The following is a 17,292-nucleotide window of genomic DNA, read 5'->3' as shown; positions in this document are numbered from 1 at the left end:
GTGTGTGTGTACAATGTAGTGGGGCCACCTATTGTGTGACATTAACCCAAGGTCCTGGTTGAGGCCGTCCTCATGGGTACCGAACTTGGCTATCAGCCTCTGCTTGGCCACTCTGCATTGTTGTGTATCCCCCTTGGAGGACTTTGTGTGGAAAAGCATTCACTCAGTCTTCCATCCTCACTGCAGGCAAAGTATTTACATTGGACAGAAACCATTCACCTGTGTGGGAATGGATTTACTCAGTAATTTAATCAGCTAACATATCAGGAAAGTCATAAATGTCTACAGGGCTTCAATTCTGCTGTTATTAACATCCAGGAATACCAGCCTGACAATATTTGCATTATTTGTACTGAAGTTAAAAATGCTTGTGCATGGCTAGTGTTTACTATTATGGAACTGTTTCTGGTAATTTTTTAAAGAACCTTTTTAAAAATTGAACCTGCAACAAAGAATAGTTAGAGATCCACTCTGCAGAAATGAGATCTGTCATTGAAGCCAAAGTCAATACCATACTGAAGCAGCATAAACCCAACAGCTAAAACACTGCATAATCTGGAAGTGGCTAAGAAAATTGTGCAGAAGAGAGAGAGTTACTGTGCAAAGAATCGCTTGATAAGGTTCTATCAAGTAACCCAAACGGTGACAATGAAGATCTATATGCTATGCATGATGGGATCAAAAGTGTCCTTGCTCCATCACCAAAGTTACTTGCCTGAAATCAGCAAATGCCAGACCTCCCACTTGCAGCACAGCAAAGATGTCTTACTGGATTAAACAAGACTAGGAGCTGTTCTCCTGTGAAATGGGGGTTTCCCAGTCTCCATTTGATGCTCTCCCACAGACACCTGTCAAGGGTTGAATTGGACAAGTGAAGGCAGACTTAAGGATGATAATGGCATTGATCTCTTTGCAAGAAGAGAGGCACCAGCAAGGATGGAATTCCAGTTGAACTAATCAAGTACAGAAAGTTCCATCTACTGTCACAATCCTCATGACCTCTTCTCTATTGGAAGGACAGAACCGTTCCACAGGAAACACATGATGCAAACATCATCTCAATTTACATAAAGGTTTACAGAGAGATTTATGAAATTTCTAATCATGCAATGTTGGATCTGGGATGAACAGTTTTATAATTTAGCGATTGTGGAGAAGTGGAGAGAGATGTTACTGAGTTGCAGCTGGGTGTTGTCTGTGATAGTGTGTTACCTGGCGACAGCACATAGGTCAGAAATATCAGAGTTCAAGGACTTTAGAGAGGAGAGGGAAACCTGAGACACAGCATTAGCTTGCTGAGGACAGTCAAGGTTTCTTTAAATAAGATTTGGAGATTTAAAGGCATGATGGACAGAATGAGTGGAGAGAACGAACTGTTAAAAATATTGGCAAATATGGGGAGGTTGGGTGGTCTGCTCTGCATGTTACTGGGAATTGGGTCAGTGGAGCAGGAGGTGGCTGTAGTCCACAAAGCGAGCTCCGACAGGGGATGAAGGGATAAAGAGTAATTGGAGAAAGATGGGAATTCTGACCTGAGGGGGAAACTTTAGGCAGTGGGGACCTGTGAACTATTGGAAGGGAGGGAAGCAGCAGTAGTAGTTGATTGGATTGTCTCAATCCAAAGAAGCTCCAAGAGCTCCTCCAACTTGATGGAGGTGAAGATTGAGGAGACAGGGGAGAGTGAGAGCCCCTCAAAATGAAACTTTGACAGACTAATACAGAGCTGATTTATTTGACTTTTATTCAGCATATTAATACATAGTATTGGATGTTATCAACATCAATGAGCATAATGAACAAGGTTGTTTCCAGGAAGTAGCTAACAGCAACATGCTGTCACTTGTGAACTCGCCGGTGTCTCAGCAGGTTGGAAGAGTGAGTGAAACCCTTCCCACACTCCATGCAGGAGAATGGCCTCTCCCCAGTGTGACTGCGTTGGTGTACAATGAGGTCCGATGATCGCTTGAACCCAGCCCCACAGTGAGAGCACCTGAACGGTCTCTCCTCAGTGTGAACACGCTGATGGCGCATCAGCTCCCCAGAACTTTTAAAGCACTTTCCACAGTCAGGACATGCAAAAGCTCTCTCCTCAGTGTGAACATGTTGGTGGTGGATCAATACCCTGGAACTTTTAAAGCACTTCCCACAGTCTGAACACTTAAAAGGTCTCTTGTCAGTGTGAACTAGCTGGTGGGTGAGAAGGTGGGATGACTGAGTGAACCCCTTCCCACAATTGTTACAGGTGAACGGTCTCTCCCCAGTGTGGATGCGCTGGTGTTTAGTGAGTTGAGACGATTGCCTGAACCCAGTCCCACAGTGAGAACACCTGAACGGTCTCTTGTCAGTGTGAACATGTTGATGGGATGTGAGATTGCTGGAACGTTTAAAACACATCCCACAGTCTGAGCATTTAAATGGTCTCTCGTCAGTGTGAACATGTAGATGGGACATCAATTCTCCTGAACTTTTATAGCATTTCTCACATTCTGGGCATTTAAATGGTCTCTCCTCGGTGTGAACACGTTGATGGGACATCAATTTCCCAGAACTTTGAAAGCATTTGCCACAGTCTGAACACTTAAAAGGTCTCTCATCAGTGTGAACACGTAGATGGGACATCAGACTGCTGCGACTTTTATAGCACTTCTCACAGTCTGGACATTTAAAAGGTCTGTCCTCAGTGTGAACTCGCTGGTGTCTCAGCAGACTGGCTGAGTGAGTGAATCCCTTCCCACACTCAAAGCAGATTAATGGTCTCTCCTTAGTGTGAACCCACTGATGTCTCAGAAGGTGGGCTGACCGAGTGAATCCCACACCACACTCTGAGCAGATGAACACTTTCACTCCAGTGTAACTGCATTTGTGGTTAGTGAGGCCAGCTGATTGACTGAAGCCTTGTTCACATACACAACAAGTGTAAAGTTTCTCCCCACCGTGAATGGGGTTTGTCCATTCCATGTTTAAAATCCGATGAAACTTCTGACTTTGAAAACATGGAGCCTCTGAGATCCTGATGTGATGCTTGGTTTCAGACACCCGGTTGCAAATCCTCCCTTTCCAATGTCCTGTGAAGTTTATTGAAAACAGAACAGTGTGAAAGAGAGACAACTGACAAAATCACAAAGGGAGGTTATGAAATAGAGCTGAGTGTTGTCTGGTAATTTTTGGGGCAGACACTAGGAACACCCGAGCATGAAAGCTACCAACTTGGTAAATAAACCAAAAATGCCAGCTGGTCTGGACTACACAAGACTTCGGCTTTAATGGGAGGAAGGAGAAAAAGATCAAGAGAATGAGGGAAGAGCAAAAGAGATAGAGCACGATAGAGAAAGAGTGCATGGTGGGGGAGATCACAGAGAAAGTAGTGGAGGAGGGAACAGAATGAGTATCAGAAATGAGAGAAAGTGCAGTCAGGGAGAGAGGCGAGAGTGTGAGAAGGGCAGCCACAACATGAAGGGTGTGAGAACCTGAGAAGGGAATGGGAGTGTGAGCATGAGGAGAGATGGAGGAAGAGGATAAAAGGGGATCCGAGAGAATGAGACGGTGATCAGAACATTACAGGGTTGAGGACGAGTCAGGAGGCTTGACCTTTCACAGTCTCCTGGTCACTAGGAATCTGTAGCCCCCACTGTCTGTCCTGGTTCTTTACAAAGTCTATCTAATTATTTTCACAGACTACTGTAATAAGGCAATACTGTCCCATCTACATGTACTAAAATAAGGTCTATCTACTGTAATAAAGCAAGAGGTGAATGGAAAGGTTTTCCATTTGGTTACTTATCAGACCAACTCACCCAGTGATTAATCAATAACGCCATGTACTCAACATATATTAAGTATTCATTGGCTGTTAAGTACACAGTACCTCAGGGTTAATTCAATAAATCTCCACTTTCCATACCCTACCATGGCAGTATTAAGGTGGGGCCAAGTTAACACAAAAATAATGAAATAGCAAAAGTTATACAACATTTGCACATCTCCAAACACAAATGCCAGTCAGATCATTGACACTTCTCTATATTCCAGAGAAACAACAGTGACAAAAGCCATCATGAAGGGAGCTGATGATCTGGTAAAAGACCACTACCTTGCTTGCTACCTACATCACAACACTAAGCAAAAATTGAAAAAAAAAACTGAAGATGCTGGAAATCAGGAACAAAAGCAAAACGTTACTGGAGAAGCTCAGCAGGACTGGCAGCATCTGGGGGAGAGAAATCAGAGCTAACATTTTGGGTCGAGTGACATTTTCTCAGAATCATAGTTTCTGTTTTTGTTTCCTTACCAATTTCTCCACTCCCAAAACACTGTACAATCACGGCTCAAGACAATTTGGCTAAGTCGGATTGTTGTGCCCATTGGAATCCCATACTCCATCGTGACTCATTAGACTCATGACCAGTTTCTGGATCAGTGGTGCTGGAAGAGCACAGGAGTTCAGGCAGCATCCAAGGAGCTTCAAATTTGACGTTTCGGGCAAAAGCCCTTCATCAGGAATAAAGGCAGTGAGCCTGGAGCGTGGAGAGATTCCAACCTCCAACAAAGCTCAGCATCCACCCAGCTATAGGCGTGGAAAAGCTTTGCCCAAATCGATATACTAGACGGAACTATCAACTGCTTCATTGGACGTGAAGCAACATCAAAACCAAAACCAAAGCTGTCAGATCAAACAGCAAGTCCACAGGATAAAATTAAAGTAAAAGAAACAACAGCTCAAGGTAACAGCTCACTGCCACTTTATTGAGGTCATTTGGGGATGGGCAATAAATGCTGGCCCATATCCACTGAATCAATTTTTTAAAAAGCTGCAGTTTTTTTTTATTTTTTTAGATTACATTACAGTGTGAAAACAGGCCCTTCGGCCCAACAAGTCCACACCGACCCGCCGAAGCGCAACCCACCCATACCCCTACATTTACCCCTTACCTAACACTACGGGCAATTTAGCATTTTCCCTGAAAACATTTTAGAAACCCCTGTCTTTCACACTTGTATTATTTCTGTAGTGTTTTGTTCCTGCTTGCGTTGCTTCCCATCCCCATCACATGAAAATTAACAAATCCCTAGGAGTACAGTGACAGGCCCTTCAGCCCAACGAGTCCACACTGACCCCTCCGAAGAGTAACCCACCCAGACCCATGTCCTATACACTGTACTGTACTTACCCCTGACACGATGGGCAACTTAGCTTGGCCAATTCACCTGACCTGCACAACTTTGTTAGAGGAGACCCACGCAGACACAGGGATAGTGTGGAAACTCCACGCAGACTGTCGCCCGATTTTGAACTGAACATGAGTGCTAACCACTGAGCCACCGTACCGCCCCAAATGTTTCTCTCCCTCCCCCTTGTGGTGAATGTCCCGCATCTCGGCGCATAGGAGCGTTGCGCAGGCGCTGTAACCACCTGGAGTTTAGAGCATGCGCAGTGACGGTGAAAACAACCGCCAGAAACGCCGCTGTTTCTGGTCCGCGCACGGTGAGGCTGCGAGACGGCGGAGGGAGCGCCGGGCGGGCATATTATTTGCAAACGCTCGCCGAGTACCTCAAACTTCGATTAGCAACCGGAAAGTCCCGAATTCACGCCCCTGGGGCCTTCACCCGGGATCACATCTCGGGTAGCGGACGCCATCTTGGCTCCGAAGGGAGCTCGGCGCATGCGTAGTCAGTTTGGTGACGCACGGTGGGCGGGATTTCAGAGCGTTCGGTCCCACCGGGTCCTAGCGCGCGACCCTTAAACTCAGAACAATTAGCATCTTCAGCCGCTCCCAGGCGATGCTGCTGAGTAGCGGGAGAGGCAGGAGGATTGCAGAGTTACTTGAAAGGGCGGATCCTCAACGTTCAGTGACACTGTAGCTTCACATTGTGCCAGTTTATCGGGAAGGGGTGTCATCAGAAGGAGGGGGCGGCTGGGTATTTCAAATCCACTTGGATGTGCTTGTGCTGTGATTTGTGGGGCTCAGACGAATACGAAAGCAAACAGAAGTTGCTGGAAAAGCTCAGCAGGGTCTGGCAGCAGTTGTGCAGAGAGGTCAGAGTTAACGATTCGGGTCCGGTGACCCTTCCTCAACTGAGCAAGGGTCGCCAGAGCCGAAACATTAACTCTGATTTCTCTGCACAGACGCTGCCAGACCTACTGAGCTTTACCAACAACTTCGTTTTCTTTTGTTTCTGATTTACAGCTTCCACAGTTCTTTCAGTTTTTATTTCGATGATCAGGACCGCTTTGTGAGTTGTGGGGGTGGGTGTTTAAGTGGCTGAAAACAAGGAATAGGTGCTGGAATATGCTTTTTTGTCCATCGAGCCTGCTTCGTGAGGCATTAAGATTGATATTAGATTAGATGAGATTACTTACAGTGTGGCAACAGGCCCTTCGGCCCAACAAGTCCACACCGACCCGCCGAAGCGCAACCCACCCATACCCCTACATCTACCCCTTACCTAACACTATGGGCAATTTAGCATGGCCAATTCACCTGACCTGCACATCTTTGGACTGTGGGAGGAAACCGGAGCACCCGGAGGAAACCCATGCAGACACGGGGAGAATGTGCAAACTCTACACAGTCAGTCGCCTAAGGCGGGAATTGAACCCGGGTCTCTGGCGCTGTGAGGCAACAGTGCTAACCACCGTGCCGCCCACAATGACTGTGAATGAATCCACGTATGACTGTGGATTCTTTGTGATGTTCCCTATGCCTAGGCAGTCCTGGTAGGGGAGAACACAATATCACTGGTACATTGGTGCCAACCACAACTGCTGCGTATCTTAGCGTACAGAGTGTTCCATTAATACAGGGGCTACATTCTGATTTATTGGAAAGGTTCCCTTAGCTTACCTTGGCAACTTGGTTGCTGAATTTGACTTTTAGTTTGCCTGAATCGCTTGTTTTGGGGAACAAGAGATGAATGAATATTCCATTGAAACTAGAAATTTCTGTTGTGAATTTCAGTCCGAGCTGCTCATGACTTCTAACACTTTTACAAATGATTCTGAAATCAAACATTAAGATCTGACTGATTTACTCAATTCATCTGGAGCTGAATATCATCATCCTTTCAATATAGAAAGAGAAACAATTTGTTCTGTTTGGGAAAAGATTTAAAACAGCCATGGGAACGGCACCAAGACGCAGACATACACCTAAATGAGTGTTTTCGTGATTTGGCTGTGGAAGAAGCTTTAATCAATTATATAGCCTGAAAAACATTACTTTGTGGATGTAACTACAACTGATCAACTAAGCTAAGAGGCAGAGCACACTCGCATGCTGGAAAATACATGTTCTGTAGGAAGGGATTCAATTATCCATCTGTGTTGGGAATTTATCAAGGCATTCACACTGGAAGTGATCGTTCACCTGTACTGAGTATGGAGCTGGATTTTTTTCATTTATCCAATGTGCCAAGAAACCAGCTTGTCCACTCTGAAGTGTGAATGATTAAATGTTCAGACTGTGAGAAGACCCTTAAAACAGCAATGACTTGCAGAAATACCAATACATTCAGCCTGGAGAGAGACAATTTAACTGCTGGATTTGTGGAAAGAAGTTCATCTAATCTCCTGAAACACCAATGAATTCACACTGGTGAGGGGTCATTTCCCTGCTGTGTGCATTTGAAGGGACTCATCGTGTCATTCACCCTCCTGCTGCACCAACAAATTCATGTAGCAGAGAAGCCGCTGGCATATGGGAAGGGATTCACTCAAGCATTCATCATGCAGATACACCGGTGAGAGAACTTTCACCAGTCCACATGTGGAAAGAGGGAAACTCGGTCATCTCACCTTTTCAAACACCAGATAGATCATGACTGACTGCAGGGGATGGATTCTGGTGCTACTGTTGCTCATGATCACATATCCAGGACTGAATTTGTGAGTTAATCCTAAGGAGTGTAAGAAATATGTCCCAGACTCTGTCTTGCATGGTTCCAAGGTCCTAGATACAGAAGAGAAGGCTTCTTTATGATAGTGCTGAGTCCCTCAGAAGGATGTATCCTTGTTACATGGGCTTTGCCAACACCCCTCTGTCTCGGTCAGATTACCTTCGACCCGTCTAAACACCAGTGTTCACATGCCCAGTCTGTTCACCCTCTTTTCGTAAAACTTCCATCCCATTCCTGTCCTTCATTTGGTAAAACCTTCTCTTAACTGATTCCTTCAAGTCTGAAAATAACTAATAATTTTGGTGCAAGGATTTCAAATGTTTCTGCAGTGACCATTATTAGGTAACAACAATGACATTCATTTTTTGTAGAACAGTAAAACCTCCCAAGATTTTTCATAGTTGACCAAAGTCTTGATCAAAGAAGTTGATTTTATGTATTTTAAAGAAGGAGAGACAACTTGGGGCTTGGCAATTCAAAGCACAGCCCCGATGGTGGCATGATGTAGGTGAGGGATATGGAACTGGGTCAGAAATGAAGAAGCACAGGGCACTTGGATTATGGAGGAGATTCCAGAGGCTGACAACTATGGAGACAGAAGGTATCTCGATGGATCTTCAAGCATGACTCTGAAATGAATCCATTCAGGTCATGACCACGGTTGTGCAGGAAATGTTGGCTGCCTTAAACAGGATAAGAGATAGTGAGGGCTCTGGGGCTGAAGGAGATTACAGAGATAGGGAGGATGGTGAGGCCAGAGGAGATTATACTGATAGGGAGAGTTGTAGGAGCTGTCGGAAGTTACAGAGATAGGGAGGATTGTGACATTGGATTACATTAGAGAGAAAGAGAGTGTTGTTGGGGTTGGAAGAGGTTATAGAGATAAGGAGTTTTTTTAAAAAGGAGGAGATTATAAAGGTAAGGATGGCTGTAGATGCTGAAGGAATTTATAGTGATAGTGAGAGTCACGGAGCCATAGAGTTATACAACACCAAAACAGAGTTTTCATTCCAAGTCCTGAAGAAGGGTAACTTAACCTGAAATGTTTACTCTGATTTCTCTCCATAGATAATACCAGACCTGCTGAGCTTTTCCAGCAATTTCTGTGTTTGCTTCAGTCCAATTCATCCGCACTGACCACATGTCCCAATTTGACCTAATCCCATTTACCAGCATTTGACCCATATCTCTCTGAACCTTTCCTGTTCAGAGACTCATTCATAAGCCTTTAAAATGTTGAATTGCACCAGCCTACACCACGTTCTCTGTCAGCTTGTTCACCTTTTGTGAAAAGTTGCCCTGAAGTCCCTTTTAAATCTTTCCCTCTCATCTTGCACCTCCGCTGTCAAGTTTTCCTGGGAGGGAAAAGGCCTTAGCTATTCAACCTATCCATGTCCCTCATGATTTTATAAACCTCGAAAAGGTCACCCTTCAACCTCCAGTGCTCCAGGGAACACAACCCCAGCCTATTCAGTGTTTCCCTTGAGCTCTAACACTCCAATCCTGGCAACATCCTTGTAAATTTTTTATGAAACCTTTCAAGTTTAACAACATCTTTCCAACAACAGGGACCAGAATTCAATGCAGTATTCTAAAAGCGGCCTAACCAATGTTATGTGCCGCCACAGTATGACCTCCAAGCTCCTACACTCAGTGCACTGGCCAATCGGGGCATCGTGCCAAACCCCTTCTTCACCATCCTATCTGTGACTCCACTTTCAATGAACTATGCACCTGCACACCAGGTCCCTTTGTTCAAAAACACTCCCTCAGGCTTTACCTTTCAGTATATAAGTCATGCCCTTGATTGCCTCAACAAAGTGCAACATCTCACATTTATCTAAGTTCAGTTCTACTTGCCATTCCTCAGCCCATTTGCCTATAGGATTAAGGTCCTGTTGTACTCTGAGATAAATGTCATCACTGTGCACTAAACCATCAATATTGGTGTCATTTACAAACTTACTGTCCATGTCTAGTTCTGAGGCTTGAGGAGATTACTAGGAAAAAGTAAGGACTGCTGGAGATCTGAGTCGAGAGTGTGGTGCTGGAAAAGCACAGCAGCTCAGGCAGCATCTGAGGAGCAGGAGAATCGACATTTCAGGCATAAGCCCTTCCTGATTAAGGGCTTACACTGAAAACGTTGATTCTCCCGCTCCACAGATGCTGCATGACCTGTTGTGCTTTTCTAGCACCACACTCCACACTAGAGGTGATTACTGACTTAGGGAAGATGGGAGGCTGAAGAGGATGACAGAGATAGGGAGGGCTGTGAGGCTGGAGGAGATTATAGAGATAGGGAGCATTGTGAGACTCCAGGAGATTATCATTCAAACAGCACAATGGTGTTTTTACAGCACATGCATGGTACTATTCATGAAGGCAGTTTACCACCTCTTTGTCCAAGTCAAATAAAGATGGACAATAAATACTGGGCTGGACAGCAAAAAGCTATGCCATGTTTTAATTAAAATTAAGATGGGTTTCTGTTTTGTGGAGAGGTAGCAGAAACTCAGATAATTCTCTTTGGAACCGAGATGGTTAAGCAGTGAATTAGAAAAGGTGTAGATTTGTTGAGAGCATATTTCATTTGCAAAGAGAAATTATCAATATTGTCACCATGTTTGGTAACCACAGACCACTGCTTTCAAATAATTGGCAAATAATTCAGGGTGAAAATGAGAGGATTCTGGGAATCTGAACGTCAGCTGGACGCAGATTTGGCAGTTACACGCAAAAGAGATTTGTAATTTCACTTTCTAAGGAAAGATTTTGCAGGCTTACGGCAAAGAGTAAGGGAGTTGGGATAGATTTTCGACGACTTTCGAATGAGACAGTACAGCTCTAATGGGCTGAATGGCCACTCCCCTTCTCCCCGTGGCTCTGAGATACCTCGCCATTCACAATGGACGGTGAATACTCAGACCAGGGCCAGCAGTGAGGAACGCGACATTCCAACGTCACAACGGGGCCCGGCTGACTGACGGGTGGTTTCTGGCCAATGGAAGAAAGGGGGCGGTTTGGAGGACCAAGCCGTTCGCATCTAGTCCTCCAACCAATCAGTGTGAGCGAGGGGCGGGAAAGCGGTACGGCCCGTGACCAACGGGCGCGCCTGGCGTTTTTATTGTGTGTGTGTGTGTGGACCGGTAGAGTTCGCCAATGAGATACTGCGGAGACCGGGCGAGGAAGTGGAGTGAGTTCTGGATTGGGATGGCGTGAGCCTCTAGATCCGGTTTAGAAGCTCCTGGACGAGCGTTTGCGGCAGACGGAAGAAACAGCTGCGGGCCCCTGACGGTAACAGAGCCCGCCTTAGCCGCCGCCATCTTTACTGGGGGTAAGGTGCCACAGCGCGCATGCGCCTGCCTCTCCCTTGGGGTGGGGGGCGGGCGATTTGAACAGGAGCATTTACACTGCAAACTGGGAGAACCCAGCTAAATGTATGATTTTTCGAGATCTCTTTGCTGGGCTTTTCTTTTGTGAACTCATTTTGCAGGATATTAATTTGCAGAGCGGGATCTTCAAACAAGTTCTGACCAGGATGTGAATATCATTGTCATTTAACTGTGAAAGGAAAAAGTTATATGTAGTGTTTTGTCTGTGGGGGAAAAAAAAATTATCCTTCACGTTTGCAGTTCAAAACCAGCAAGGTGTTCAAATTGGTTGTCAGATCACCCTTGGAGCATAAGCTCAAGTCTGGGCGCTGTAGGCGGGGAAGGAGATATTGCCCTGAGATTTATCCAAATAACTCCCCATCTCTTTGAAAGAACTGTCATATTTCATCCGAATCACCTGTTTCAGGATTTTAACCCACAATTCCTCATTCTCAAATACCTTTTTAAAATTCCTCATGGACTCAAATTCCAGCATCTTTTCGGCTGGAACGTTCCAGAACTTAGGCAAAAGTGAGGACTGCGGATGCTGGAGATCAGAGTCAAGATTAGAGTGGTGCTGGAAAAGCACAGCAGGTCGGGCAGCATCTGAGGAGCAGGAAAATCAATGTTTCAGGCAGGAGCCCTTCATCAGGAATCAGAACGTTCCAGAACTTGACAACTCTGTTGATCCTAAAAGTGGTGCTTTGGAGTTGGGTGGAAACAGAATGAGATGAGACAGGGAGAGGGTGAAGTTTCAGTTTGGGGAGTTCAGAAGTTCTTAATGGAAACGAGTGATTGGTGAGTGATACCTGCAGAGTATTTTCTTACTGATTTGAAGCATAATATATCAGCTTTTGAAAAGGTAGAGACTTTCAATTATAATAGAAGTGTTTGAAACAAGGGGAAGATCCTTCGCTCAATTAAATTCTCTCAAAGGGAGGAACTGGCGTAAATTACAGAAAAGTCAGAGAAGAGACCTCAGAGCCCTGCTGTGCTCCTCTTGCACAATGTGGGAAGTGAGGGTCACTTCCAGTATTCCTGATGGCTACGTATGCAGTAAGTGGGTCCATCTGCAGCTACTGGCCAACCACTTTTCAGAGCTGGATCTGTGGGTGGGCTTACTATGGAGCATTCGCGATACTGAGAATCTCATGGACAGCATACCTTTAATGAGTCGATCAAATTGCAGGCAGATTATACAGGCAGAAAGCGAATGGGTGATCATTAGACAAAGCAACAACTCAGGAAGAAAGTGCAGGAGTCCCCATTACTCATCGCCCTCTCAAACAGATATACGACCTTACATACAGAAGGGGCTGGTCGGGCGTGGCCTCAGGGCGATAATGTCAGGGCTATAATGACAGGGGCTTCAATAGTAAGTGATACAGGCAGGCCATTCTGATGCCTCAGACATAAATCCAGGATGGTACTTTGCCTCCCTGCTTCCAAAATCAGGGATGTGGAGCAGCTCCAGGACATTCTGGAGCTGGAGGTTGAACAGCCAGTGGTCATGGAAGCAACGATGTAGGTGAACAAAGGGATGAGGGCCTCAAAGCTGAATATAGGAAGATAGGAGATACATAATAATTCAGGACTTCAAAATGTAATGATATCAGACTTATTCCCAGTGCCGCGTGCTGACGGGAGCAGGAATAAGAGGATAGATCAGATAAATGTGTGGCTGGAGAAATGGTATACCAGAGAAGGAATTAGGTTCTTTTGGTGGGGTTTTAAACTAGTGTGGCTGGGGAATGGGAACCAACGTGCAGGCTCAAATGGGTCCGATTCAGATCAGGGATTGGGAGGTAGAATATCAGTGATGCAGTCAGCGGCTCAGACAAAAGAAAGGAGGCTTTGAAAAGTATCAGTATCTCTGCATACATCAATCCTGACATCCCAGGAATCAGTCTGGTGAACCTCCTTTGTACTCTCTCAATAGCCAGGGCATCCTTCCTTGGGAAAGGGGAAGAAAGGTGTATGCGAGACCCTGGTGTGGTCTCACCAAAGCCCTTACAGAAACATATTCCTGCTCTTCTACTCGAGCATTATGAAAGCCACTGTATTATTTGCATTTTTACTGCCTGCCACTCCTACATGTTTACTAAAGGAGAGAGTCACTGAGAAACACTGAGCAAATTGGGGTCAAACGTAATAGAGAGTCGTAGAGCTGTACAGCATGGGAATGGACATTTTGGTCCAACTCATCCATGCCAACCAGATATCTCAAACTGATTTACAGATTACAGTTTTACAGATTTACAGATTACATTACAGTGTGGAAACAGGCTGTTCGGCCCAACAAGTCCACACCGACCCGCCGAAGCGAACCCACCCATACCCCTACATTTACCCCTTACCTAACACTACGGGCAATTTAGTATGGCCAATTCACCTGACCCTGCACATCTTTGGACTGTGGGAGGAAACCGGAGCACCCGGAGGAAACCCACGCAAACGTGCAAACTCCACACAGTCAGTCGCCTGAGGCGGGAATTGAACCCGGATCTCTGGCGCTGTGAGGCAACAGTGCTAACTACTGTGCCACTGTGCCGCCCATCTTGTCCCACTTGCCCCATTTCTCTATAAAAGCTTACTGTTCATGTACCCATCCAGATGCCTTTTGTGTGTAATTGTGTCTGTCTGCACCACCTCCTCTGACAGCCTCTTTCATACACACACCACCTTCTGTGTGAAAGGGTTTGCTCTGAGGTCCTTTTGTTTAAATCTTTCCCCTCTCACCTTGAACCCACGTGCTCTAGATTCTTCTCCCCCTCCCACGGGGAAAAAGCTATTCACCCTGGCCATGTCCTTCATGATTTTATAATCTTCTATAAGGTCATTCCTCAGCTTCTGATGCTCCAGGAAACAAAGCCCCAACCTATTTAGTTCTGAGGAAGGGTCAGCGGCCCTGAAATGTTAACCCTGATTTCTCTTCACAGGTGCTGGCTGAGCTGCTCCAGCAACTTCTGTTTTTGTTGCCCTAGCCTGTTCAGTCTCTCCTGATAGTTCAAACTCTCCAATGACATCAACAACCCATGTGACCTTTTTTCCCCTGAACCCTTTCAAGTTTAACAACTTCTTTCCTATAGCAGGGAGACCACGATTGCCAAAACTGGTATAACCAATAATCTACACAGCTGCAACATAACCTCCCAACCCCTGCATTTAATGCACTGACCAATATAGGCAAGCATGCCAAATGCCTTCTTCAGCACTCCTGTCTCGGTACAATGGACTTGTTCTTAGACCTTCAGAGGAATTGAAAGGTATGCAAAGAAAACAGGATTCAGTTGTAGATTGTTATAATGCCTCTGTTTCATGCCTGTCTCTCCCACCTCTATCTCTTTGTGTAGTTTTGTGCAAACACTGGCTGGCTCCCTTCCCTGAAAGAGAGTTATCAGCTAGTTTGGTTATAATGATAATCCAACAGTTTCCCTCAGTGTCATCTCCAGAACAGACCAGATTAATTGCTCCCAGTGTCACAGCCTGTGTGTTTTTCTGATTTCTCCCAATGCAATTGTTTTGTGTTTGAAACTTTGATTTGCAATTAGAGATTTCAACTGAAATCACATCCAGATCTGACAGTCACCCTGTTTGTCATAATCTAATTATTTCAGGATTTTGAACAGTGAAAGAAAAACTACCATTCACATCGAGGAGAAACACGCATTGTCCGTGTGCGGAGGAGTGAATGAAGGTTCGTCGGAAATGTCCAAACGCCAGCGCAGTCACACTGGGGAGAGACTGTGGAAATGTGGGGATTGTGGGAAGGGATTTCTTTACCCATCCCAGCTGGAAATGCACCAACGCAGTCACACTGGGGAGAAGCCATTCACCTGCTCTGATTGTGGGATGGGATTCAGTCAGTCATCCAGCCTGCGGATCCACCAGCGAGTTCACACTGGGGAGAGACCATTCACTTGCTCCCACTGTGGGATGGGTTTCAGTCAGTCATCCAGCCTGCGGATACACCAACGCAGTCACACTGGGGAGAAACCGTTCACTTGTTCCAATTGTGGAAAGGGATTTGCTTCATCGTCCAGCCTGCGGAAACACCAACGCGTTTGCACTGGAGAGAGACCATTCACCTGTTCTGAATGTGGGAAAGCATTCACTCGCTCGTCTATATTGCTAGAACATCAACATGTTCACTCTGTAGAGAGACCATTTGCTTGCTCAGATTGTGGGAAAGCATTCGCTCAGTCGTCCAAACTGCTGATACACCAACGAGCTCACAGTAGAGAGAGACTATTCACCTGCTCTGAATGTGGGAATGGATTCACTCATTCATCTAATCTACCAGAGAACCACACAGTTTATACTAGAGAGAAACTATTCACCTGCTCCACTTGTGGGATGGAATTTGCTCCATCATCCAGTCCGCAGATACATCAGCTCGTTCACACTGGAGAGAGACCATTCATTTGCTCTGTGTGTGGAAAGGGATTCACTCGGTCATCCCACGTGCTGAGACATCAGCAGGTTCACACGGGGGAGAGAGCATTCAGCTGCTCAGTGTGTGGGAAAGGATTTACTCAGTCATCCCACCTGCTGGTACACCAGCGAGTTCACACTGAAGAGAAACCGTTCAACTGCTCCTGGTGTGGGAAGCGATTCACTCAGTCATCCACCTTGCAGATACACCAGCGAGTTCATACTGGGGAGAGACCATTTACCTGCTCCCTGTGTGGGAAACGATTTACTCAGTCCTCCAACCTGCTGAAACACCAGCGGGTTCACACTGGGAAGAGACCATTCATCTGTTCTGAATGTGGAAAAGGATTCATTTGTTCATCGGAACTACTGGAACACCAGCGAGTTCATACTGGAGAGAAGCCATTCATCTGTTCCAATTGTGGAAAGGGATTTACCAAATCATCCAACCTGCGGAGACATGAGCAAGTTCACACTGGGGAGAAACAGTCACTCAGATAATTCACCTGCTGATACACCAGCCTGTTTGCTCCACAGAGAGACGAGTTCATTTATTTTGCAGGCAGAAAGGGATTCACTCTGTTATCCAATACTGTTAATACACCAGTGAATTGGCAGTGGGTGGATCCCATTCACTTGCTCTGTCTGTGTAAAAGGATTCACTTGTGGGATGGAATTCACTCTGTTATCCAGTCTGCAGACAGACCAACCAGTTCACACTGGAGAGAGACCATTCACTTGCTCTATATGTGGAAAGGGATTCACATGGAGCAGCTGAATACTCTCTTTCCCCCATGTGAAAGGGCTTGCTATTTGCTAACACATCAGAAAATTCACAAAGAAACCACAGGTGAAGGACTTTGCTATTACTCACACCACAGAATGAACCTTATTCCTTGGGCTGTTTGTTAAAGGTGCTGATATGGTATATAAAATGCTGATACCATTGTGTATCTGTAGGATAGGTTTTGAAAATGTTAACAATGTTGTATACATGACAGTTACACTGGGTGAAGACTGTCCACCTGCATAATGTTTGTAAAGTGAGTTTCTGGTTCATCATGACTGGTTAAACAACAGTGAGTTCCCTCGGTGCTGGTGGGACGATGCGGCTCCTTCAACATGGTTATGGTGTCCTTGGCTTTTTCTTTCCCCCAGAGAGACTGTAAAAGACTGGAAAGTCTAACTTTGAAGGGTTTATGTTAGATTAAAGCTAACAGCTATTGCCTCAGGCAAAAGGCTTTAATTTTTTTCTTTTAAAAGAAACCACTTGTACAATGAAAATGGAGTGAGTAGTTCTCTCAGCTCTGCTTTTCTCTGGTTTGATTTTTGTTTTAGCAGTCTGGCTATTCAGTGAAGACAGTCAGGCAGTTTTTGAAGCTGCTGGATCCAAAGAGTCAGGTCCATGCTGGTAGTCTCCCTCTGACATCTCTCCTGTAAGACCCTGTGTTTGAGATTACCTTTTGTGCCCAGGGATGTTTATGGAGATTGTTGCAAGTATAGGGAACAGCATCATTAAGTTGGTGTAGTCTGTTGGGTTTTTGGATAGGTTAAATTATTCGGTATTCTGTTCTCTTTTTTTTTTGTTTGTGTT

The 17,292-nt window shown here is 45.4% G+C and overlaps 3 protein-coding genes across 4 annotated transcripts in view; 2 read left to right on the top strand and 1 right to left on the bottom strand.

Annotated features, from left to right (window-relative positions):
* Positions 1 to 1,176: 1,176 nt before the first annotated feature.
* On the bottom strand, positions 1,177 to 5,713 carry LOC122543592 (zinc finger protein 551-like). Of its 2 annotated transcripts, none has more exons than XM_043682409.1 (2): positions 5,549 to 5,713; positions 1,177 to 3,065 (listed from the first exon to the last, which is right to left on the bottom strand). In XM_043682409.1, exon 2 carries the CDS (start codon positions 2,956 to 2,958, stop codon positions 1,837 to 1,839), a length of 1,122 nt encoding a protein of 373 aa, XP_043538344.1. In that variant the 5' UTR covers positions 2,959 to 3,065; positions 5,549 to 5,713; the 3' UTR covers positions 1,177 to 1,836. The 2 variants fall into 2 exon arrangements, with proteins under 2 accessions (XP_043538344.1, XP_043538345.1); XM_043682410.1 differs by lacking the exon at positions 5,549 to 5,713 and adding an exon at positions 5,411 to 5,509.
* On the top strand, positions 5,441 to 17,200 carry LOC122543590 (zinc finger protein 585A-like). Its single transcript, XM_043682406.1, has 3 exons — positions 5,441 to 5,482; positions 6,957 to 7,737; positions 14,882 to 17,200. Exons 2-3 carry the CDS (start codon positions 7,724 to 7,726, stop codon positions 16,197 to 16,199), a joined length of 1,332 nt encoding a protein of 443 aa, XP_043538341.1. The 5' UTR covers positions 5,441 to 5,482; positions 6,957 to 7,723; the 3' UTR covers positions 16,200 to 17,200.
* LOC122543593 (zinc finger protein 2-like) overlaps positions 11,124 to 17,292 on the top strand; it is a 32,828-nt gene continuing 26,659 nt past the window's right edge. Inside the window, exon 1 of the mRNA XM_043682411.1 lies at positions 11,124 to 11,226. The gene's annotated coding sequence lies outside the window, so the exon portion shown is untranslated. The remainder of the gene's footprint in view (positions 11,227 to 17,292) is intronic.

The sequence above is a fragment of the Chiloscyllium plagiosum genome, chromosome 44 (assembly GCF_004010195.1).
Source record: "Chiloscyllium plagiosum isolate BGI_BamShark_2017 chromosome 44, ASM401019v2, whole genome shotgun sequence".
Lineage (NCBI taxonomy): Eukaryota > Metazoa > Chordata > Chondrichthyes > Orectolobiformes > Hemiscylliidae > Chiloscyllium > Chiloscyllium plagiosum.
The sequence above is the reverse complement of the archived record's forward strand: the minus strand, read 5'-3'. Positions and strand labels throughout refer to the sequence as shown.

Coding starts and splice junctions, on each gene's coding strand:
- LOC122543592 (XM_043682409.1), bottom strand. CDS start 2,958: ATGGAATGGACAAACCCCATTCACGGTGGGGAGAAACTTTACACTTGT.